This window comes from Microtus pennsylvanicus, chromosome 19, assembly GCF_037038515.1.
Source record: "Microtus pennsylvanicus isolate mMicPen1 chromosome 19, mMicPen1.hap1, whole genome shotgun sequence".
Classification (NCBI taxonomy): Eukaryota; Metazoa; Chordata; class Mammalia; order Rodentia; family Cricetidae; genus Microtus; species Microtus pennsylvanicus.
The window spans coordinates 9,357,678-9,382,671 of record NC_134597.1 but is presented as its reverse complement, the minus strand read 5'-3'; the positions used below and the strand labels follow the sequence as shown (position 1 = coordinate 9,382,671).

General features: G+C 38.1%; 1 protein-coding gene across 2 annotated transcripts in view; it reads left to right on the top strand.

The window, feature by feature from the left end:
• The window catches only part of Tmem168 (transmembrane protein 168), a 34,002-nt gene extending 16,331 nt beyond the window's left edge, over positions 1–17,671 (top strand). For both annotated transcript variants that reach the window (XM_075953504.1, XM_075953505.1), the window contains exons 3-5: positions 938–1,080; positions 4,159–4,433; positions 15,719–17,671. In XM_075953504.1, the coding sequence (XP_075809619.1) occupies positions 938–1,080; positions 4,159–4,433; positions 15,719–16,266 (966 nt within the window). In that variant the 3' untranslated portion in view covers positions 16,267–17,671. The remainder of the gene's footprint in view (positions 1–937; positions 1,081–4,158; positions 4,434–15,718) is intronic.
• Positions 17,672–24,994: the final 7,323 nt, after the last annotated feature.

The window sequence follows — 24,994 nt, the reverse complement described above, 5'->3', positions numbered from 1 at the left end:
ATATTCATAAATCGAGTCTTTATACTAAATAATTATAACTTGCTATATTTTATATAATTGAGAGTGTACCAAATTAACAGCATATCTGTTCTTTCATTATGGGTAAATTTTCTACTTTTGACCAGATGAACCACTCCTTAATGTTGACATTTGCTCCTGTATATAGGCCATTACTTATGCAGCAGCAATACAAGAATCTGATATAGTGCCAATATTAAAAAGCAACAGTGTGGGATTAATTATCATCTTTATATTTTATTTCAACTTAAATGAGCACTTGTTTTTCCTGCTTTTTAGTTTCAGTTAATATTTAAACATGGCTTTTTAAATTTTTTCTGTCTTTTATGTGCTGCTTTAAAGGTATTTAAATGTACATATTTTTTTTCCGTTGTGATCTTCAATTTAGACAACTTGAGTTTGGGGTTTTTAAAAGGTAAACTATTATGTAAAAGTGAAATTGATCTTTTAGCCTTAAGGTATTGATTTTCCTTTAGGTTTTATTCTCATAGTTTGTGGATTCTGTGGGCTCCACATGGAATGGGGATAGTGAGTCCTTTCTCAAGCATACTCTTTGATAAAGTAGTAGTAGTATTTGGAAAAAAGATGCATATGTTGCTTGAACATGAAGAGATGGTTTTGTTTTGTATTCTTTCACATCAGAGTTGTTATATTTTTGTTTTAAGTTTGAATGGAATGTTATTTAACAAATTTTTAAAAATATGTGCCGTGTTTTGCTACAACTTCCAAAAGACTTAGAGATCTGTTTAAGATTCTTTTCTCCAGTAATTTATCCGGGTCTACAAATGTGTACATTTTCTTATTGTTTTCAGATTACCAGTTATTTGTGTCTTTGAATGTAGTGGTAAAAACTGAGTCAATACATATGTACGTAAATATACACAAACTATATAAACATTGTTTTGTTTTACCTTTTTAGCCCACAAATGGAATCTTCTTGAGCATGTTTCTTATTGTTTTGCCCCTGGAGTCCCTGGCTCATGGGCTCTTCCATGAACTTGGTAACTGTTTAGGAGGAACCTCTGTTGGCTATGCGATCGTGATCCCGACCAACTTTTGCAGGTACGGTGGTATGCTGGACTTTAGTAACAACTTGGCTGGTAAAGTTCTCTTAGATTATTTTTCCCCACCTTTACTTCCAAAATGGAGTGCTCTTGCACTTCATCCTTGTGTATAAAACTTAAGTGATAGTGTTATTTTCAGGATTAAATATATTTTGATAGATATGTTTAGCTGTTTTTTAGCTAGAATCAGGAAATCTGGACGAGCTTTTAAAAGAAAGGGCCTTCCTTAAAAAAAGGATTTTTTGATGACAGCTTCTGTTTCCTTGCAGGTTATAGGTTTATTTAAGTTGTTCACCTGGTCTTCATTTAATTTTGGTATATGGTATCTATCCAGAAAATTGTCAATTTCTTTTACGTTTCCAATTTTGTGGAGTACAGATTTTTGAGTATGATGTAATGATTCTCTGGATTTCCACAGTGTTATATTCCCCATTCATTTCTGATTTTGCTAAATTTGATGTTCTCTCTTGCCTTTTGATTACTTTGGATACGTGTTTGTGCATGCCGTTGATTTTTCTCAAAGAACCAGCTCTTTGTCTCATTGATTCTTTGTATTGTTTCTTTGTTTCTATTTTATTGATTTCAGCCCTCAATTTGATTATTTCCTGTGTTCTACTCCTCCTGGGTGAGTTTGCGTCTTTTTGTTCTAGAGCTTTCAGGTGTGCTGTTAAGCCACTAGTGTGAGATTTCCCCACTTCCTTTATGTTGGCACTTAGTGCTATGAACTTTCTTTCCTCTTAGCACTGCTTTCACAATGTCCCATAGGTTTGGGTACATTGTGCCTTGATTTTCGTTGAATTTTAGTATGTTTTTAATGTCTGTCTTTATTTCTTCCTTGACCCAGGGATGGTTCAGTAGTTCACTGTTCAATTTCCATGAGTTTGTAGGCTTTTTGCAATTAGTGTTGTTGTTAAATTCTAACTTTAAACCATGGTGATCCTATAAAATACAGGGGATTACTCCAATTTTTTTGCATCTGTGGAGGTTTGCTTTGTTACCGAGTATGCAGTCAATTTTAGAAAAGGTTCCATAAGGTGCTGAGAAGAAGATATATTCTTTTGTGTTTGGGTGGACTGTTCTATAGATGTCTGATAGGTCCATTTGAGTTGTGATATCTGTTCTCTTATTTCACTGTTAAGTTTCTGTCTGTTGTCGAGAGTGGAGTGTTGAAGTCTCCTACTATTAGTGTGTGGGGTTTGATGTATGATTTAAGCTTTAGTAATGTTATATATTTTGAAGATCAATCCTTTGTCTGATGTGAGGTTGGTGATGATCTTTTTCCATTCAGTAAGCTGCCTTTTTGTCTTATTGACCGTGTCCTTTGCTTTACAGGCTTATCAGTTTCAGGAGGTCCTATTTATTTATTGTTGCTCTTAGTGTCTGTTCTACTGGGGTTATTGTTTGGTAGTAGTGGTTGTGTGTTTCCCTTCTTTGGGTTTTGTTGGTGTAAGGTTATCTGTTGCCTATGTTTTTGTGCATGCAGTTGGGTTCCTTGGGTTGGTGTTTTCCTTCTAGTACTTTCTGTAGGCCTGGGTTTGTGGATATGTATTGTTTAAATCTGGTTTTGTCATGGAACATCTTATTTTCTCCATTGATGGTGATTGACAGCTATGCTGGGTGTTGTAGTCTGGGCTTGCATCCATCCAGTCTCTTAGTGTCTGCAGCACATCTGCCCACCTTCTGGCATTCATGGTTTCGATTGAGGAGTTGGGTGTAATTCTGATGGGTCTACCTTTGTATGTTACTTGACCTTTTTCTTTTTCAGCTCTTAATATTCTTTGTTCTATATGCTTTGCATTTTGATTATTATATGGCAAGGGGACTTTTGTTTTTGTCCAGTCTATTTGGTGTTCTGTAAGCTTCTTGTACCTTCATAGAGATATTTTTCTTTAGGTTGGGAAAGTTTTCTTCTATTATTTTTTCTTTTGAATATTTTTTTCTCTGCCTTTGAGCTGGAGTTCTTCTCCTTCTTCAATTCCTATTATTCTCCCACAAGTTTGGGTCAGCTGTCTCTGTGGGTTTGACCTCCCTTGCTCATGTAGTTGCCCCGTCCTCTCTTGGACTGGTTTCCTGGAGCTCGGCCTAAATTTTAATAGTGCATTTTTATCAAAGGCTTACTGGAACTAAAAGGGACTCATAAGAAATGCATGTGTTTCAGGAAAGTCTCAGAAAGGAAGGCATGACAGTTCTACAGAAAGAATTTGTGGAAATAGTAATTTGCACAGTTAATTTTTGCCCTGGTTACTGTTAAAAGTCAGAAATATACAAAATATTTTATTTTAATAAACACTGAAGAATTACTGGGATAGGATTGATAGTACAAGAAGTGAAATTTATAGTTTTTCCATTTTCTGATGGAAATTTCATTTTGGAGAAGAGAGTAGTGATGAATTTTGTTCCTTAATATTAAAAGTTTTCATTTCTGGTAGTTATAAAACATAGTTTAGTGTGTTCCCCAGGGTACCGTTTGTTCCAGAATCAGGTCAAAGTCTTCAGTCAGTGTTAAGTCGTAATAACTACTTTAAAGTCATATTTGTTAACAGATGATTTCTTCTGTTTTTAAACTGTACCTTAAGTTAGTAGATTTTGAACACATTACAAAGATCCTGTTTTACACCACAGAAATTAAATATATAATCACATTCTTGCTTCCCATGTTTTACATGTGAGTTTAATTTTCTCAACAATACAGTGATCTTTCCTTTTAGTTCCTACTTGGGTGTTCTTGAAATATTTAGTACAATCTTGCTTTTAAATGTTATTATTCAATATTGTTTACTTATAAGAAAGTAAGCATAGGGACAAAGAATAGTGCTATATATTTCATGAGATACTATTTCAGCCTTTACTCTTTTACTGAGAAGAAATACAAGTTTTAGAAACTGGGTTTTGGGTTTTCTAAACTTAATTGTTAGCTTGAAAGGAGCTATAGAAGAGAAAGTTGCCATTTAGTTAGCCTGCCTGATTATGTTTTTTAGGTAATCAATTATAGATGGCAAATGAGAATGTAACATAGAATAATTAATACTTTCTAAAACCAGAATAATCAGGATAATTTTTCCCTCTCCTTTTGCAGTCCTGATGGTCAGCCAACACTGCTCCCACCAGAGCATGTGCAAGAGTTAAATTTGAGGTCTACTGGCATGCTCAATGCCATCCAAAGATTTTTTGCATATCATATGATTGAGACCTATGGATGTGACTATTCCACGAGTGGACTGTCTTTTGATACTCTACATTCCAAACTGAAAGCCTTCCTTGAACTTCGGACAGTCGATGGACCTAGACACGATACATACGTTTTGTATTACAGCGGGCACACCCATGGCTCAGGAGAGTGGGCACTAGCAGGTAAGTTCACCTTGTCAGTTTCACTGTTGTGCAATCACACAGAGGCAATAACGTTCTCAGATCACTGCTTCACAGATGGCCAAGGCGATATGATTACTTTTGATTTCTTTGAGATTACCTATTTCATTTTAGTAAACTGTAACAAGGATTTGAAAATCTTTTAGTATTTAGAGAGGAAAATATGTGTTTGATTTGAGACTTATGATCAGTCTCCTTTTAAAATGTCTTCAGAATCGTCCCATACCAATAGTGTCTTTTAGAAGCTGACGAACTTAACTTTAAGTCTTTAAGTGTTGTAAACACGTCCATAAAACAAGGGAAAGTAGGGAATGAGCAGTTTCATTGTAAGCCTTAAACTCTTTAGTGTTAGTTTAGATTGTTGATGCATTTATACTTTTAGAGTCCTGAAAGGGAAAAGCTTAAGTTTACCTGCATATAGGAAAAGAAAACAGCTTTTCCCCAAGAGAAGTTCCAGAGAAGTGAGCTCTTATAGTAGTACGTGGATTTGTAAGTCTTCCTAACTGTAGTAAAGATTTTTAGTTTTGGGCTTTATTTTGTGGATTAGTATATGCCCAGGACATAAAAGAACTTGGAACCTGGTAGGAGAAGCCTTAAGTAATGCCTACGTTAAAGAAAATCATGGAATATATTATGAAAAAGTAAGGTAATTTTCCTATTTTAGCTTGAAAATAATCCATATAGATTTAATTATATCCTCCCTAGTTTTAAATTCAGATGAAGACAGTAATGGAGTTGTCATAAAATGTAAGTGTAAATGCTGTAATGCTCGATATTTATTGACAATTGTTTTGATTTAGTGGTAACCAGGAGACTAGTAAAGCAGACTTCTGGGTATGCTCTCTGGCATTTCCAGATAGAATTATTCCTGGAACTGGGGAGAACTTCCCTGAATATAGGTGTGCGATGCAATGGTCTGCAGGGCTGAGTGAAGTAACTTTGCAAGCCCTGTGTGGAAGGGGGTATAATTTTATTAGATTATTTAATAATATTGTAATTTAAAAATATTACAAGACAGTATTAGGAATGGGATTTTTCTGTGTTGCTCAGGCTTGTCTTTAACACCTGGACTCAAGCACTCCTCCTTACTGCCTCCTAAGTGGAGCCTGGGACTGCAGGTCTACAGCCTAGCACTCAGCTAGTTAAGAAAATAATTTTTGGCCTAACTCTTGTATGTATACTTCCATTAAGGAATTATACCTAATATAAATGTTTTTCAGAATCTTTATATTTTCTTCTTAAATATTTTGAAATTTATAGCAAGCCTTTTTAAAAAGTAAATCCTACTCATTCAGCTTACTAATACTTATACCACCTTTCTCTTTTCTGGAAAAAAAGATAATAATAGATAGTATCTAAATTTGGTATTAAGTTTCATGAAGACTTAGGAACAATTTATGTAAACTTAATTTTAAGATAAAATTATAATTTTTATAAATATCTAGATGTAATATTCTAGAGTAATATCTTTATAGTCTTTGAAATATACTATCAGTAAATTCGCCATTATGAAATTTCTTTGTTAGCCAAAAAGTTTTGTGATTTTGTAACGGTTATAGAGTTTATTATACAAAATAAGAAAGTAAATTACAAAAGAGAATGGATGGTGGGTATCCCATAGTATAGTATGACACTACCCTGTCTTATAGTTCATGGATACAAACTGCCATGGGGCCCTGGCTTGGGCAGCCTGCCTCATTTGAAAGTAGTCAGGTTGAGCTGGGGCCATGAACGCTCTTCAGACCTGCCTGACTCAAACCTTGCAACACTGATTTTGCCTTGAAATTGAGTAGAACACGCCTGCCCTGTGGAAAATGCTCTAATTTGTTCCAAATCAAATGACAAGGAGCTTTAAACTCTGATAATTTAATACCTATCTCCTTGGCAGCCTTGAAGTATGACCCATTAACACTAGATTTTACTTGGGTTAACAAATTAACATGAAGTTTACGACAATGCTACATTGGGAAGGAGAATCTCAGTATGCCTTTGTTCCTTACGTTAACACACACTACTTAGAATATGCAGTCTTTGTAGATTTTTGGAGTTTTAGTATTAAAACAGATAATTTTGTCTCCTTGCTTTAGGGCAGTGGTTCTCAGTATTCCTAATGTTGCCACCCTTTAATACAGTTCCTCGTGTTGTGGTGATCCCCCACCATAAGATTATCTTTGTTGCTACTTCATAAATTAATTTTGTTGTTATTATGAATTGTAATATTTAACAATGATAAAGTTAAAGTGTAGTGGGACTTTTCTGTCCTAATTGCCAGCTCCCAAATAACCCCATGGAAACTTCTTATTAATTAAGAAATCTCAGCTAATAGCTGTAGGCTTATTTTTAGCTACTTATTATAACTTAAATTTTAGAAAAAATAACCTATTCCTATTCATCTGTGTGCCCAGCCATCAGCTGGTCAACTCTTTCTTCACCAGTGAGAGTAATATATATTTGCAGTGTACATCTAGGGAAAATGACTGAAGTAAAAATCCCCATGGAGTCAGGATTTGGCCTGCTCCTAAAATAACATGGAAGTCAATTAGGCTGTTGGAAAGTTCAAATAATGTCACTCACAGGGATGAGTTTTATGGTCTAGAAATAATGTTCCAGGTTTTAGGAGGAAAGGGACTACAGGAAGTAAAACATAAATTCTAGAAGATCTGGGCGGAGCCTGGGTCCTTAGGCAGCAGAAGATCACCAGGCTGTAAACTGCATCCATTCTCAGCACTCCAGGACACATTAAACATCTCCTTTCCTTGAAGAATGCTGTGAGTTTAGCTTTCCAGGCCTCTCCAGTGTCATCTGTGTCCACAGCCCTTTTGTCACCTACAGTTGCTCTACCTAAAAATTTTGGAAAATAGAAAAAAGTATTTTTCTGCTTGGAAAGGAAACAGATTTCTAAATACCCAGTAATCACTACCACAATAATTTCTGTAGATAAGCTTCTGTGTTGTGCTTGTCCTCATGATTTAAACATTCCCTCATAAAATTGTTGTTGTTGTTTTTGTTTTGTTTTTGTTTTTTTTGGCTTTTTGTGACAGGGTTTCTCTGTGTCTCTCAAATTGTTGTAAGTTTTATTTTTATAAAATATTCTGATTATTCTACAGTTTATTTCTGTTCCCCTTGTTTCAGATTTTGTATTAGCGTAGACTTTGGTGGTAAGAAATATTTATAAGTTTCCCTCTACTCTTATTGTTTTCTTGGGGGTAGTTTCCTAGAATTAACAGGATTGTAACCTTTGGTCATTGAGACAGAGCCAGGGGTGGATTGAGTTTTCGACAGTTGCCTCGGGCGCAAAACTGAAGAAGGAAGTGTACAGTACCTTCATTTTCTGTATTTAGAAAGACGAAAGACTACCACAAGACTCATAGACCTGACAAAAATTTAAAATAATAGCAGGATACAAGCATACAAAGTTTCGGTTTTATATATCAGCAGTGAATTCAATCAAGAAAGCATTCGCACTCATAATAGACTCAAAGAAAAAAAAGAACAAAATGAAAATCTGGGAATATTTCTATTGAAGAAGACAAAGACCACTATAGTGAAAATTATAAAACACCTAAGAAAGCAATTGAAGAGAGCAAAAGAAGGAAAAATTCTCCCATGGTCATATTGTGGGACAAGAATATTGTTAAACTGCCATATTGCAAGAAAATCTACAGATTTTAATGCAATCCCTCTTAAATACTAATGAAATTCTTTACAAATAAGAGAAACATCCCGAAGTCTGTAAGCGAGCACTCTGGATGAAGCCACAGAAAGGTTTTGCTAGTAAAAATAAAGGTTTGTTGAGGCACCCAGCCTGCCAGGCTCTTGAGGGTGGGCAGAGACACAGCAAATGGCAGGAAGCCTTGCGAGTTCTGTGCAGAGCAGGTAGTGGATGGTGCTTGTGAGTCAGAACAGTCTGGGATTTTGAGTAGCTACAAGTGAGCTGGGAGCTAGCACAACCTGGGAGCTAGCTGGGCATTTGGTCTGTTACAGTCTTATTTGAGTTAATCAGGAACTACATGCCCTTGTTTGAGGCAGTTGCCTAGTGGGGGTTGGGGCAGTAAAGGATAAGGGAAGTAATGACTTTTCCTGGCAAACAGAAACCCACTTTGCAAGATTTCTGATGAATGCTGACTTTAGGTTTTGTTTGTCTGGTAGCAATTTTTCTGTTTGCCTGATCAAAGTCCAGCCTGAGATGTCCAGTCTGTCATTCAGGACATTGTCAGCAGCACTTTTGTTTTGGGGGCCTGCTTTGGACCTAACAAAATTCATGTGAAGACATGAAAGCTTTGAATAACCAAGCAGGCTGAGCAAACAGTGCAGTGCCTCTAGTATAGTGTAGGTGCTGGGAATGGACACTAGCTCTATATGTATATAGTGTAGGTGCTGGGAATGGACACTAGCTCTATATGTATATAGTGTAGGTGCTGGGAATGGACACTAGCTCTATATGTATATAGTGTAGGTGCTGGGAATGGACACTAGCTCTATATGTATATAGTGTAGGTGCTGGGAATGGACACTAGCTCTATATGTATATAGTGTAGGTGCTGGGAATGGACACTAGCTCTATATGTATATAGTGTAGGTGCTTGGAATGGGCACTAGCTCTATATGTATATAGTGTAGGTGCTGGGAATGGACACTAGCTCTATATGTATATAGTGTAGGTGCTGGGAATGGACACTAGCTCTATATGTGTATAGTGTAGGTGCTGGGAATGGACACTAGCTCTATATGTGTATAGTGTAGGTGCTGGGAATGGACACTAGCTCTATATGTATATAGTGTAGGTGCTGGGAATGGACACTAGCTCTATATGTGTATAGTGTAGGTGCTGGGAATGGACACTAGCTCTATATGTGTATAGTGTAGGTGCTGGGAATGGACACTAGCTCTATATGTATATAGTGTAGGTGCTGGGAATGGACACTAGCTCTATATGTATATAGTGTAGGTGCTGGGAATGGACACTAGCTCTATATGTATATAGTGTAGGTGCTGGGAATGGACACTAGCTCTATATGTATATAGTGTAGGTGCTGGGAATGGACACTAGCTCTATATGTGTATAGTGTAGGTGCTGGGAATGGACACTAGCTCTATATGTGTATAGTGTAGGTGCTGGGAATGGACACTAGCTCTATATGTATATAGTGTAGGTGCTGGGAATGGACACTAGCTCTATATGTATATAGTGTAGGTGCTGGGAATGGACACTAGCTCTATATGTATATAGTGTAGGTGCTGGGAATGGACACTAGCTCTATATGTGTATAGTGTAGGTGCTGGGAATGGACACTAGCTCTATATGTGTATAGTGTAGGTGCTGGGAATGGACACTAGCTCTATATGTATATAGTGTAGGTGCTGGGAATGGACACTAGCTCTATATGTATATAGTGTAGGTGCTGGGAATGGACACTAGCTCTATATGTATACAGTGTAGGTGCTGGGAATGGACACTAGCTCTATATGTGTATAGTGTAGGTGCTGGGAATGGACACTAGCTCTATATGTATATAGTGTAGGTGCTGGGAATGGACACTAGCTCTATATGTATATAGTGTAGGTGCTGGGAATGGACACTAGCTCTATATGTGTATAGTGTAGGTGCTGGGAATGGACACTAGCTCTATATGTGTATAGTGTAGGTGCTGGGAATGGACACTAGCTCTATATGTATATAGTGTAGGTGCTGGGAATGGACACTAGCTCTATATGTGTATAGTGTAGGTGCTGGGAATGGACACTAGCTCTATATGTGTATAGTGTAGGTGCTGGGAATGGACACTAGCTCTATATGTATATAGTGTAGGTGCTGGGAATGGACACTAGCTCTATATGTGTATAGTGTAGGTGCTGGGAATGGACACTAGCTCTATATGTGTATAGTGTAGGTGCTGGGAATGGACACTAGCTCTATATGTATATAGTGTAGGTGCTGGGAATGGACACTAGCTCTATATGTATATAGTGTAGGTGCTGGGAATGGACACTAGCTCTATATGTATACAGTGTAGGTGCTGGGAATGGACACTAGCTCTATATGTATATAGTGTAGGTGCTGGGAATGGACACTAGCTCTATATGTATACAGTGTAGGTGCTGGGAATGGACACTAGCTCTATATGTGTATAGTGTAGGTGCTGGGAATGGACACTAGCTCTATATGTGTATAGTGTAGGTGCTGGGAATGGACACTAGCTCTATATGTATATAGTGTAGGTGCTGGGAATGGACACTAGCTCTATATGTATACAGTGTAGGTGCTGGGAATGGACACTAGCTCTATATGTGTATAGTGTAGGTGCTGGGAATGGACACTAGCTCTATATGTATATAGTGTAGGTGCTGGGAATGGACACTAGCTCTATATGTGTATAGTGTAGGTGCTGGGAATGGACACTAGCTCTATATGTATATAGTGTAGGTGCTGGGAATGGACACTAGCTCTATATGTATATAGTGTAGGTGCTGGGAATGGGCACTAGCTCTATATGTATATAGTGTAGGTGCTGGGAATGGACACTAGCTCTATATGTATATAGTGTAGGTGCTGGGAATGGACACTAGCTCTATATGTATATAGTGTAGGTGCTGGGAATGGACACTAGCTCTATATGTGTATAGTGTAGGTGCTGGGAATGGACACTAGCTCTATATGTGTATAGTGTAGGTGCTGGGAATGGACACTAGCTCTATATGTATATAGTGTAGGTGCTGGGAATGGACACTAGCTCTATATGTATATAGTGTAGGTGCTGGGAATGGGCTCTAGCTCTATATGTATATAGTGTAGGTGCTGGGAATGGACACTAGCTCTATATGTATATAGTGTAGGTGCTGGGAATGGACACTAGCTCTATATGTATATAGTGTAGGTGCTGGGAATGGACACTAGCTCTATATGTATACAGTGTAGGTGCTGGGAATGGACACTAGCTCTATATGTATATAGTGTAGGTGCTGGGAATGGACACTAGCTCTATATGTATACAGTGTAGGTGCTGGGAATGGACACTAGCTCTATATGTATATAGTGTAGGTGCTGGGAATGGACACTAGCTCTATATGTATATAGTGTAGGTGCTGGGAATGGACACTAGCTCTATATGTGTATAGTGTAGGTGCTGGGAATGGACACTAGCTCTATATGTGTATAGTGTAGGTGCTGGGAATGGACACTAGCTCTATATGTGTATAGTGTAGGTGCTGGGAATGGACACTAGCTCTATATGTGTATAGTGTAGGTGCTGGGAATGGACACTAGCTCTATATGTGTATAGTGTAGGTGCTGGGAATGGACACTAGCTCTATATGTATATAGTGTAGGTGCTGGGAATGGACACTAGCTCTATATGTGTATAGTGTAGGTGCTGGGAATGGACACTAGCTCTATATGTATATAGTGTAGGTGCTGGGAATGGACACTAGCTCTATATGTATATAGTGTAGGTGCTGGGAATGGACACTAGCTCTATATGTATATAGTGTAGGTGCTGGGAATGGACACTAGCTCTATATGTATACAGTGTAGGTGCTGGGAATGGACACTAGCTCTATATGTGTATAGTGTAGGTGCTGGGAATGGACACTAGCTCTATATGTATATAGTGTAGGTGCTGGGAATGGACACTAGCTCTATATGTGTATAGTGTAGGTGCTGGGAATGGACACTAGCTCTATATGTATATAGTGTAGGTGCTGGGAATGGACACTAGCTCTATATGTGTATAGTGTAGGTGCTGGGAATGGACACTAGCTCTATATGTATACAGTGTAGGTGCTGGGAATGGACACTAGCTCTATATGTATATAGTGTAGGTGCTGGGAATGGACACTAGCTCTATATGTGTATAGTGTAGGTGCTGGGAATGGACACTAGCTCTATATGTGTATAGTGTAGGTGCTGGGAATGGACACTAGCTCTATATGTATATAGTGTAGGTGCTGGGAATGGACACTAGCTCTATATGTATATAGTGTAGGTGCTGGGAATGGACACTAGCTCTATATGTATATAGTGTAGGTGCTGGGAATGGACACTAGCTCTATATGTATATAGTGTAGGTGCTGGGAATGGACACTAGCTCTATATGTATACAGTGTAGGTGCTGGGAATGGACACTAGCTCTATATGTATATAGTGTAGGTGCTGGGAATGGACACTAGCTCTATATGTGTATAGTGTAGGTGCTGGGAATGGACACTAGCTCTATATGTGTATAGTGTAGGTGCTGGGAATGGACACTAGCTCTATATGTATATAGTGTAGGTGCTGGGAATGGACACTAGCTCTATATGTATATAGTGTAGGTGCTGGGAATGGACACTAGCTCTATATGTATATAGTGTAGGTGCTGGGAATGGACACTAGCTCTATATGTAGAGTAGTCACTCTACTTTTCCAGTGCTTTTTAGAGTTTCTTTTCTGTGGCACTTTCCTTCTAGTGATTGAGCCCGGACACAGCAGTAAACAGAACTTACTGTTTTTCTTTAGCAGCCCATGTGTCTCTTCCTCACCTCTCTTCTTCCCTCCCCATCTTTTCTTCCTTTCTTTATTTCTTTCGTTATCACATTCTTTTCTCTTAGTGGAGTATTCTGGATGAGTCTGTACTTTTTATTCAGGTGACTTCAGAATCTGGATGAACTATTCTGTTACTGTTTGAGCTGTAGGACCCCTGTAACCACAGTAGCTGTGCAAGCAACCAGAGATAAAAACTGAAAAAGTGTGGATTTGTTCGCATTAAGTGTTATTTGTGTAAATAATTATTGAGAGTTATTAATTAATTAGCAATATTAATAATTTAACAAAATTGAATTTTCTATTAATTTAAAGTTTCACAAAGTCTTCCTTTGACTTTCTACTATGTAAAAACATAATATGAATGATCATCATAAAAGCCAAGTGGCAGTTTTCATGAAGATTATGAGCTGTCTTTTACTAGGCAACTGTAGAATGTTTGCGTTTCTGTATAATTTTACTTTTACTAAATTTATCTATAGTCTCTAACTTATAGTAGTTCATCTTCATCATTTTACAGTAGTGTAAAACGTAGATGCAGTCACTGTAAGCATACTTTTGTTTATATACTTTACCATATCAGCAATGTGGTAATCCCGGAATGCTAGGCAGTGTCAGCAGCCACGGTCACAATGGTGGACAGCTAATGCTTGAACGTAGTGTGTTAGTAGGCTTTGGTGTTTGTGTTTAGAAGATGCCGTATATTGAATACTGTTTCAACTTATATTGTTTTCATTTTAGAATGATTTTCATCTGTATGTAACCCTATTGTAAATCAAGGAACATAGGTATAGAAATCAATTTCCTCTAGTTACCATAGCATATTTTTATGTAAGTTATAGGTCTAAATGTATGTTTTTAAAAGTATCTTCTGGGTGCTGGTGAGATGGCTCAGAGGATAAGAGCACTGACTGCTCTTCCAGAGATACTGAGTTCAATTTCCAGCAACCACATGGTAACTCATAACCATCTATAATGAGATCTGGTGCCTTCTTCTGGCCTACAGGGATACATGAAGGGAGAATATTGTATGTATAATAAATAAATCTTTAAAAAAATAAAAGTATCTTCTGAAAAGACACTTTGAAAGTATCTTTCATTTTTTTATTGTTGTTTAATATTCTTTTTTTAAAATTTATTTGTTTATTAAAGATTTCTGTGTCCTCCCCGCCACCGCCTCCCATTTCCCTCCCCCTCCCCAAATCAACTCCCTCTCCCTGATCAGCCCAAAGAGCAATCAGGGTTCCCTGCCCTGTGGGAAGTCCAAGGACCTCCCACCTCCTTCCAGGTCTAGTAAGGTGAGCATCCAAACAGCCTAGGCTCCAACAAAGCCAGTACGTGCAGTAGGATCAAAACCCAGTGCCATTGACTTCTCAGCAGTCCTCATTGTCCGCTATGTTCAGCTAGTCCGATTTTATCCCATGCTTTTTCAGACCCAGTCCAGCTGGCCTTGGTGAGTTCCCAATAGAACATCCCCATTGTCTCAGTGTGTGGGTGCACCCCTCGCTGTCCTGAGTTCCTTGCTCATGCTCTCTCTCCTTCTGCTCCTGATTTAGACCTAGAGATTTCAGTCTGGTGCTCCAATGTGGGTCTCTATGTCTGTCTCCTGTCATCGCCTGACGAAAGTTAATATCCAGGAGGATGACTATATGTATTTCTTTGGGTTCACCTTCTAATTTAGCTTCTCTAGGATCACGAATTATAGGCTCAGTGTCCTTTATTTATGGCTAGAAACCAATTATGAGTGAGTACATCCCATGTTCCTCTTTTTGGGTCTGACTTACCTCACTCAGGATAGTGCTTTTTATTTTGTCTATTTGCATGCAAAATTTAAGAAGTTATTGTTTTTTTACTGCTGAGTAGTACTCTAATATGTATATATTCCATACTTTCTTCATCCATTCTTCCATTGAAGGGCATCTAGGTTGTTTCCAGGTTCTGGCTATTACAAACAATGCTGCCATGAACATAGTTGAGCATATACTTTTGTTGTATGATAGGGCATCTCTTGGGTATATTCACAAGAGTGGTATTGTTGGGTCCAGGGGTAGGTTGATCCCGAATTTCCTGAGAAACTGCCACACCGCTTTCCAAAGTGGTTGCACAAGTTTGCATTCCCACCAGCAATGGATGAGGGTACCCCTTTCTCCACAACCTCTCCAGCAAAGGCTATCATTGGTGTTTTTGATTTTAGCCATTCTGACAGGTGTAAGATGGTATCTTAAAGTTGTCTTGATTTGCATTTCCCTGATCGCTAAGGAAGTTGAGCATGACCTTAAGTGTCTTTTGGCCATTTGAACTTCTTCTGTTGAGAATTCTCTGTTCAGCTCAGTGCCCCATTTTATATTTGGGTTGATTAGCATTTTACAGTCTAGTTTCTTGAGTTCTTTATATATTTTGGAGATCAGACCTTTGTCAGTTGTGGGGTTGGTGAAGATCTTCTCCCAGTCAGTGGGTTGCCTTTTTGTCTTAGTGACAGTGTCCTTTGCTTTGCAGAAGCTTCTCAGTCTCAGGAGGTCCCATTTATTCAATGATGCCCTTAGTGTCTGTGCTGCTGGGGTTATACGTAGGAAGTGGTCTCCTGTGCCCATGTGCTGTAGAGTACTTCCCACTTTCTCTTCTATCAGGTTCAGTGTGTTCAGACTGATATTGAGGTCTTTAATCCATTTGTGTTGTTTAGTATTCTAAAAATTTAAAGGAACAATAGACTTCAGAAATCACCACTGAACTGGATTTTTCTTGTTCACAGGTGGAGACATACTTCGCCTTGATACGCTTTTAGAATGGTGGAGAGAAAAGAATGGTTCCTTCTGCTCCCGGCTTATTATCATCTTAGACAGTGAGAACTCAACCCCGTGGGTGAAAGAAGTGAGAAAGATTAATGACCAGTATATTGCAGTTCAGGGAGCTGAGCTGGCAAAGACAGTAGATATCGAAGAAGCCGACCCCCCACAGCTGGGTGACTTCACAAAAGACTGGGTAGAGTACAACTGCAACCCCAGCAACAACATCTGCTGGACCGAGAAGGGCCGCACAGTGAGAGCCGTGTATGGCGTGTCCAAGCGCTGGAGTGACTACACGCTGCACCTGCCAACAGGAAGTGATGTAGCCAAGCACTGGATGTTACATTTCCCTCGGATTACATATCCGTTAGTGCATTTGGCAAACTGGTTATGTGGTCTGAACCTGTTTTGGATCTGCAAAACTTGTTTTAGATGCTTGAAAAGATTGAAAATGAGTTGGTTTCTTCCCACAGTGCTGGACACGGGACAAGGCTTTAAGCTTGTCAAATCTTAGTTTGGACACCAAGGAAAGATACTATTGAGTGTTCGTGTTACCATTCATCACTAACTTGCCATTTTTTGTATACTGTATTTTTATTTGTGGAAAATATCTTGCTACTTTTGTAGCTGCTCTCACTGTCTTTTCTTAAGTAATTATGGGATATGTAAGATATTGGGGGTAAGCATGATTTTGTACTAAAAGTATACAGAGGGCCATAAAAATGCTGAATGTAAATGTGTAAGAGATGTTAAAAATAGCAGTGCACTTTCAAATATGTTTTCGTTTCTCTCCAATGAAAAGAAAAACCGTTGTCTGTTCTCTGCACTGGCCAATGAAGAATTCTTATTGCCTTATTTTCTAGGCATACATTAGAGAACATAGACTAATGTGTTTACTATTTTAAGAAAACTACCAATTTACTTAATAGATGATTCCTTCGTGTGCGTGACTCATAGGTTTGACCCCAAGACTGTTTGCAAAAGAATAAACTCTTGGGGCAGGAAGAGACCTGCTCATAATGACTGCTACGTGCCCTTCCTCCATCATACCCAAATGTCTTGGCTATGACCTCTACCAGTACAGCAGAGAAGGCCAAAATGCCTTTGAGATGAAAACATTGTTGATGTAGGTAATAATAAGAGTTTAGAGCCTACAAACTGTTTCTTCATATGTTAGTAAGGGACTGAAAATACTGGTATTTTAAAGAGTCTTTCTCAGGGTAACTTATGTTTTCGTAATGAGTAGTATTTCCAATACAATTCCTTCCGAGTAAATTGCCATTCTTTTTAGAAAGTACTATTATAGAATAAATGTAGCAATTTCTCATTGACCAGTTCATTCTGTTTTAAGTATCTCTGTGGAGTTAGTGCTCTGCCATGAAAATTATTTTTCAGATCCTATTGTAAACTTTTCTGCTGAAGGTCAAAGGATGGGAACAGATCATTTTTCTTTGTATTCCTGTATTGTATTATGTAAAAAAAAGTATTCATGTTGGCAATTTTAGGTAAGCATAATGGTGTGGTTGTAATTTTTAAACTTTAATTCAGTGTTTTGTTGAAGTAAAGTAGGCACTGATCAGGATATCACCTTAAGAGGTAGTTTACTTCTTGTTTCCTTCCAATAATACTTACATTCTAAATTTTCATCTTTGAAAGAGGGAATTATAAATAAATTGGGAGATTAGTTTTGTTAAAGTGATGTGACTTCTCTCCATTGAAGCCATTTTCCATCCCCAGAAAGAGGAGTTAATGAAGCTACCATTTTCTACCAACTTGAAAACTGAAGTTCTATAGGAAGAAGTCAGAGCACCAGGGAACTTATATACCACTATCTATGCAGCATTGCTACAGCGTGACTATTTCTATGTTTGGAATATTGTATTCCTAATACTTTGAATAAAATTTTGTTAAAGATTAAATTTTCATTTAATGTGAAATTAAGAGTGCCTGAATATTTTACTATATTAAAGGTGGAAGTTATGCAAAATGCCTGTTTCATGTTTGGTGGCAGGTTGATGTGTTGTTTACATTTGTATAGCATTGTGTTGTTTACATTTGTATAATCTAAATGCACTAGTGTGAGGTGTCATCATTGTTCTGTTGAAAAATGATGTAGAAAAGCTATGAGCCGAATTTCTTTAGTACTTGGCTTCTTAAAACAGTTAACACTAAGCAGAATTTCCTTCTCACGTTTCTCATCCAGCAGCAAGCAAGTTAGTTTTAAGTAAAGCATAGTTTTTACTGAGAAAGCCAAATGTAAAAGTATATTCTTCATTTCTTATAAAGTAGTAGCATTTAAATGGCACTAGAGTTACATTCAAAAGATGGCAGCTATTTAAAACCATAAGCTGTGTGTGTGTGTGTGTGTGTGTAGTGTAGTGTAGTGTAGTGTAAGAGCAACAAAAAATCTTTGGAATACAAATGTGACTTAATAAAAATTTATTGTCTGCCCACTTAGGTTGATATTTCTGCCCCCCAAATAAAAACAACTTAAATAATTCTGGGATAAAATTCTAAATGAAAGCTACTGAATCTAAATCAGTGATCCACAGTGCAAAGAAGAAACTTTTTAAGAAGGATAAAATATTTGCTTACTATGATCTAAAATTTTGAAAGAATAGATCAACAATAGAGCCACAGGATTGCCATTTTCCATGTGATGATGTGAAGTTGTTATTTGGAATGAAAAGACAATTACACAAAACACTGATAATATGGGGATCGTTTTCAACACAGTTTGTCATAATATTTGCGTACCTGCTGAAATCGCAAAAGTGCTTCCCCTTTAAAACATTTTTAAGCTAGACTAGTCATTAGTTGGCCACTTGCACAGTTTCTGTGCCACTTTTACCCCAGCACATCTTGTAGGCAGGACAAAAGGGTTTGTGTGTGGGTTGGTGTCCTAATCCCTCCACTGGAAGTCTTCCTGGTTACAGCCCTCGCTGGTTTAGGCTTCCTATATCCCATTGCTAGGAGGTTTAGCTAGAATCATTCCATTGCAGTAGGTTTCTAGCTCTTCCTAGATGTGCTCGCAGATTCCAGCTGTCTCCCAGTGTTCTCTGCCTTCATCCTCCCTGCGACCTGATTCCTCCTGTTCCCATGCTTGCCCTTTTGCAACCCTACCACCACCCATGATATCTATTTTATTTCCCCTTCACAGTGAAATTCATGCATCCTCCTTGAGCCCTCCTTGTTTCTTAGCTTTCTGGGGTATGTAGGTTGCAGCGTGGTTGTCCTTTACTTTATGGCTATTATCCACTTATAAGTACATACTATGTTTGTCTATACATACCCTGAGAATAAGCTCACCCTGACACTGCCTGGACGACCAGGACCCAGAAGTAGGATCATCTAGAGACCTAGGATAGAACCAAACAGGACCTGAAAAAACAATCAATGAAATGATTCCTAATGATATTCTGTTATACTCATAGATTGGTGCTTCACCCAGTAACTGATGGATACAGATGCAGAGACCCACAGCCAAACATTAGGCAGAGTTTTCTGAGAAACCTGTGAAATAGGAAGGAAGGATTGTAGGAGTCAGAGGGGTCAAGGAAAATACAAGAAACCCCACAGAATCAACTAACCTGGGCTCATAGGGGCTCACAGAGACTGAATTGACAGCCAGGGAGCCTGCATGGGACTGACCTAGGCTCTCTGCATATATGGGCCAGTTTTGTAGGAATGAAAAATGGTTTTACAAATAGTAAGAAAGTATTGATAAGACTTAAGAGTCTAATATGTTATGAGAATAAGGAAGTAGGAAAATCAAGGATAAAGCTTTGAGTAATTAGAAGAGTAGTCCCATCCATATGTATCAGTAAGGGAATAAAGCAATGTGGAGGGAAAAGAGTACTCTGACTGGCACATGAGGAATTTAAGTGGTCTACGAAAGGCAGTGCTCAGCACACAAATGCTAAATACATGTGCTGAGAGCAGATGTATTTGTAGCACATTGCTGAGACAACTGACTAAGGGAGACACTTGAGGATAATCAGTGGGTTACAGCTGAACTCTCACATGTGGCTAAGGCTTCTGAACAGAGCTGATAGAACACGCAGTGAAATCTTCAGATTAATATACTAACTATGCAGAGAAAGGTTGGAAAATATATCGGCATACCAAGGATCATCCTGAGAGGTAGTAAGAAAATTGTTGTGAGATATTTGTATACTGTGTGAAGATATATTGCTGTGATTTATTTAATAAAGAGCTGAACAGCTAGTGGCTAGGCAGGGGGCATAAGTGGGACTTCTGGGCAGAGAAAGAGGAAGTAGGAGATGAACTGAGGTTTGACAGAGATGCTAGGAGACATGGAAGAAGCAGGATTGGCTGAACATGACAGAATCCAGATGCAAAATAATGGTTAATTTGTTACAAAAGCTAGTTTAAAACAAGCTTAAGCAAAGACCAAGCTTTCAAAATTAATTATAAGACTCTGTGTCATGATTAGGGAGCTGGCTGGCAATACAGAAAATGGCTTGTTACAGAAAATTAATAGTATTATAGAAACCAACCATAAGGAGGGGACATAGTTAATAAATGCTGTGGAGATCAATGAATAATATCTACTCAACTGACAATAGGGAGAGGATTGGTGAGTTCCAAGAGATATTGTCACCAGAGGGCTGTGGGACTCAGGATGCCATGAGTATAAAAAATATGTAGTGAAAGTTAGAAAATTGGAGAAAAAACTGTGACATTCTTTATATAAGCAATAGTATATACATTGTTGTTACTCTAAGACACTGATTGTCAACATATGAGTTGTGATCCCTTTGTGGGGTTGGTGACAGAGTGGGTCGAATAACCCTTTCACAGGGATTGTCTAAGGCTGTCAGAAAACATAGACATTTACATTATAATTCATAACAGTAGGATAATTATAGTTATGAAGTAGCAACAAATATTTTTATGATTGATGGTCACCATAACTAAAGAACTATATTAAAAAATTACAACATTAGGAAGGTTGAGAACCTCTGCTCTTAAGATAACCAGACTAGGTTTTACCAGGGGGCAGTTTCTGGCTTCTAGCCATTCCTCATTTTTATCAAGAACTATTTGCAAATCTTCAGAAAATTCATGCAATTAAAAACATTTCCATGCTATGGATATTTGTCACAGTAGCTACCTTGGCAGAGCAGACAGAGTTCTTTTGACTTAAATCTGGTACAAGATGGTTTTTCCCATACTCTGTATGAATCACAGTTATGAATTCAGATTGTAGAGGTTGTCAGAGTAGATGACGGGTGCTGTGACAATGGTCTGTACCCTGTCACTTAATTTTAAATAAACACTGATTGGTCAGTAGCCAGGCAGGAAGTAAAGGTGGGGCAACAAGAAACCTGGGAAGAGGGAAGTTGCAGTCTGTAGTGGTCACCCAGATGCTAAGGATGCAAGATGTGACAGTCTTGCCAAAAAAGGTACCAAGCCACATGGCTCACACAGATAAGAATAATGGGTTAACATAAGATGTAAGAAGTAATTAATAAGATGACTGAGCAACTACACCAATCAGTTTATAATTGTTAATGTGGGCCTCTGTATATTTCTTTGGGACTGAATGACTGCAGGACTGGGTGGGACAGAAACTTCAGTCAACAGATAGGCATGAATAGAAGTTCTTGAGGATAGCAGTTTGAAAGATAAATGTAGGACCATTAGTACCCATGGCATGTTAGCGATGGAATGATCATAGCTGGGAAGGGGAAGGCCTTAGATCTTCTGGAGAACTAGGTCTAGATTTAAACTTGGTCTACAATGCTATTCCTCACCACAAGTTCCATTTTACTAGAGACAAGAACATATTCCACCTGAACTTTATTAAAACATTTGGTAATATCTGTTATTCAGATTGTGGAAAGCTGGATAATAACCACCAAGACCATGGATGAAAATAGCTTACTTGCAAAACTTTGCTTGGAGATTTTTCTTCGGCATCTGGACACAGCGATGTTTAGCAAAGAATGAGGTGGAAAAAGATGGCCAGCATCTGGAAGGTATGAAATAATTCTCACATGGCCACATACATGCAAGGTGAGACTCATCAGTTCATAAAACCCAGAGATTCAGGGTATGTGCAAGTTAAGTGGGATTCTTCCCACTCAATGTTATCTAGTAACTAGATCTCAAACTCCAGAGTAGAAGATCTAGTCCTTATTCTCACTCTAGACCCTTTAAGAAGCGTATCACAGGCCAGAGACATACAATGTAGTCAAGAAATAACCCAACTCCACAAAGAAGGGAGTCCTGCCACAGCATGACTTCTAACGGCGCTAGCAGTTTCTTCCTAGCATATTTGAAGTTCAAGTCTGCCAGGAGCTTGAAAAATTCAGAGATGCCTGCATATTTTTCTAGAAGACTTCACACTGAAGCCATGACTTGCCTTCTTCTACCCCGTGGATTCAATGCCTAATATATCTACAACTTTGTTTCTTCACTGTCTTCCTAAAGTTTTTTGATAGGCCTAATTTATCCTGGGTGGCAAGATGAAAATTTCAGTAATTGTAACATGAGGGCCTGCTGTTGGAGTTTCTGTCCTGCCCAGTTCCCACAGCCTTTTAGCCCCAAAGAACCACACAGAAGTCTACAGCAGATAACAAATTGATTGGCTCATTAGCTCAAGCTTCTTATTAGCTCTTGTAGCTTATATTAACCCATTATTCTTATCTATGTTAGCCACATGGCTCAGTACCTTTTTCAGTGGGGTAGGTCACATTCTGCTTCTTTTGTGGTCTGGGCAGGACTGCAAGGAATGGGCTTCCTTCTTCCCAGAATTCTCCTGTTCTCATCTTCGCGCCTCTACTTGCTGTCTGGTTGACCCGCCTATACTTCCTGCCTGGCCAATCAGCATTTATTTAAAACATGATTGACAGAATACAATTATCCTGCACCAAGTAATTGCATGTGTTATTATTTATTGGTTTTTCTAGGCATAATTTAATAATAGAGTTTCACTATAGTCATGAAATAATGATCAAAGATTCCAGCCTCATCAAAATTCTAGTTAGACCTACCTTCTTTAGTTAGGTGAGGAAATAATATGAATGTTTTCATAATCTTTATTTTTTTTATCAACTTCAATTTTCAGCTTTGAAGGATGTTGGGTAGGGTGAAGTAAGGTATAAGTGAGAAGGTCAGAAAAGATTTGGATCTCTCTAACATGGTAACATGACTCTAGCTCTGTGCCTCTGGACAGTATTTATCCTCCTTTACTGGAAATCTCCTACCTGTGTTCACTCATCTGTTTTACTTACTCTTCCCTTGGGAACTCATCAGACATCATAGCATCTATCAGGTCTGTTTGCTCTTGTGGTTTATACACTTAAAGTAATGACCTATATAATCACATCTTAAACCTGTGTTCAGGGCCATCCTTTGGTCAAAGTAAAACCCTTCACAATCTTGCCCTGACAAGTCTAGGCATGCATACAAATCTGAAGCTACCTGTCAGCACATTCTCCTATGCCTACCCATTCCTGCTCTAGTTCAGATTTCTCGGACATAAACCAAAACAAATCACTGTGCTGTAATCAGCCATGAACCTATTTCTCAGGAAAGCCCAATTCAGGTCATTTTAGTTGTTTTCCACCAGTGCAACAAAATATCCAACAATTTAAAAGGAGAAATGTTCTCTTCATTCCCACTCCCATCTGCCTCCCCTCCCCATCCACTCCTCCTCCATCTCTATTCAGAAAGGGGCAGGCCTTCCATGTATTTGAACAAAACATGGTATATCTAGTTGAGGTAGGGTCAAGCTCCCTCCTCACCACACATAAAGATGGGGCAAGATAATTCAGCATGGGGAATGGGTTTCCAAATGCCAGCTAAGTGCCAGAGACAGGTCCTGATCTCACTTCTAGGTGCCTTTCATATAGCCCAAACTACCCAACTGTCACATACATGTAAAAAGTCTAGGTTGGTTCCATGCAGGCTCCCTAACTGTTGGTCTAGTGTCCATGTTCTCCCATTAGCTCAGGTCAACTGTCTCTATGAGTTCCTCCATCACAAACTCATCCTGCTGGCTCCTACAATCCCTCCTTTTTTACTTACACCTGCAGGAATGGAAAATTAAAACAAGTACCAAGTACCTTTTATTATTTGGGAGATATAAAATAAAGAACTTGGTGTTTTTATATTCCATAAGTACTGAAATTTGTTTTTTTTTTGTGTGTGTATGCATAACCAGTATGTAGGCATAACCAGTGTTGAAGCCATAGTGTGACCATTTCTTAGGCTTTTGTTTTTGTTGTTTTGTGTATAAATACAATGTTAACAACTAGGAATGAACTTCTAAATTCACTTATATGTCCAAAGAGATAACAGAGAGTGGCAAGGATGACATTTATACATATATATACATATATGTATATATACATATTTATGCATATATATCAGTTAGGAAAGAATAACAACAACAAAGACTCATAAGTAGGTACATCTAAATAAACATTGACTTTCTAAAATTATATATATATTATATATATGAATATATAAAATCTTTACTTCTAGAAAGAATACACACACACAAGCTTAAGGTAAGGTGAAACTAGAAAAGACAAAGGCCTAAAGTAACCACAATTTTTTTTTTAACTCAGAAGAGTTTGTATTCAAAGAGGTAAAATGTACCTTGACAGCCTGTCTTATTTAAAACAACAAAGAAAAAGAATTACAGACAAGCATTCACTTTGTTTTGTCTTAAGGAGTTCTTTACAATAAGTTTTCCTGAATAGCATTTCAAAGGAGGCTACTTTGCACACACTTTAGTTACTAAGAATCTGGAAGAAAAATCTGTATTCATAATGTCCTTTGGTGCTCACAGGAACTTTCATGGTAGATTTTGAGGCCCCTATTTAGAGGTAAGGTTTGCCTAATACTGTTCTGAGAGTAAGTGAAAAAAACATGCATTCAAACCAGATCTATATCACCCAGAAACACAACACATCCCACTGGAGCAATTGTGCATTCAATACCGTTCAGTTTAGTCATGCCCAAATATATCCTAAGTTCTTAATTATCCAGAGGAAACAGATGGACAAACCTTTTGCCACAAAATTATTTTATTTTAAATGCAAAAATTGAGATTTCTCAAGTTATAAAAATATATCTTCAAAATGAACACACTAAACTTAACCTATATCCTGGATATATCTCCTCATTCTCATATTAGGTATTCATGGCCAGGCTGTGCATCCTATTTTCTCATCTGTGGTCCACAATGTGTATGCATTTCAGGT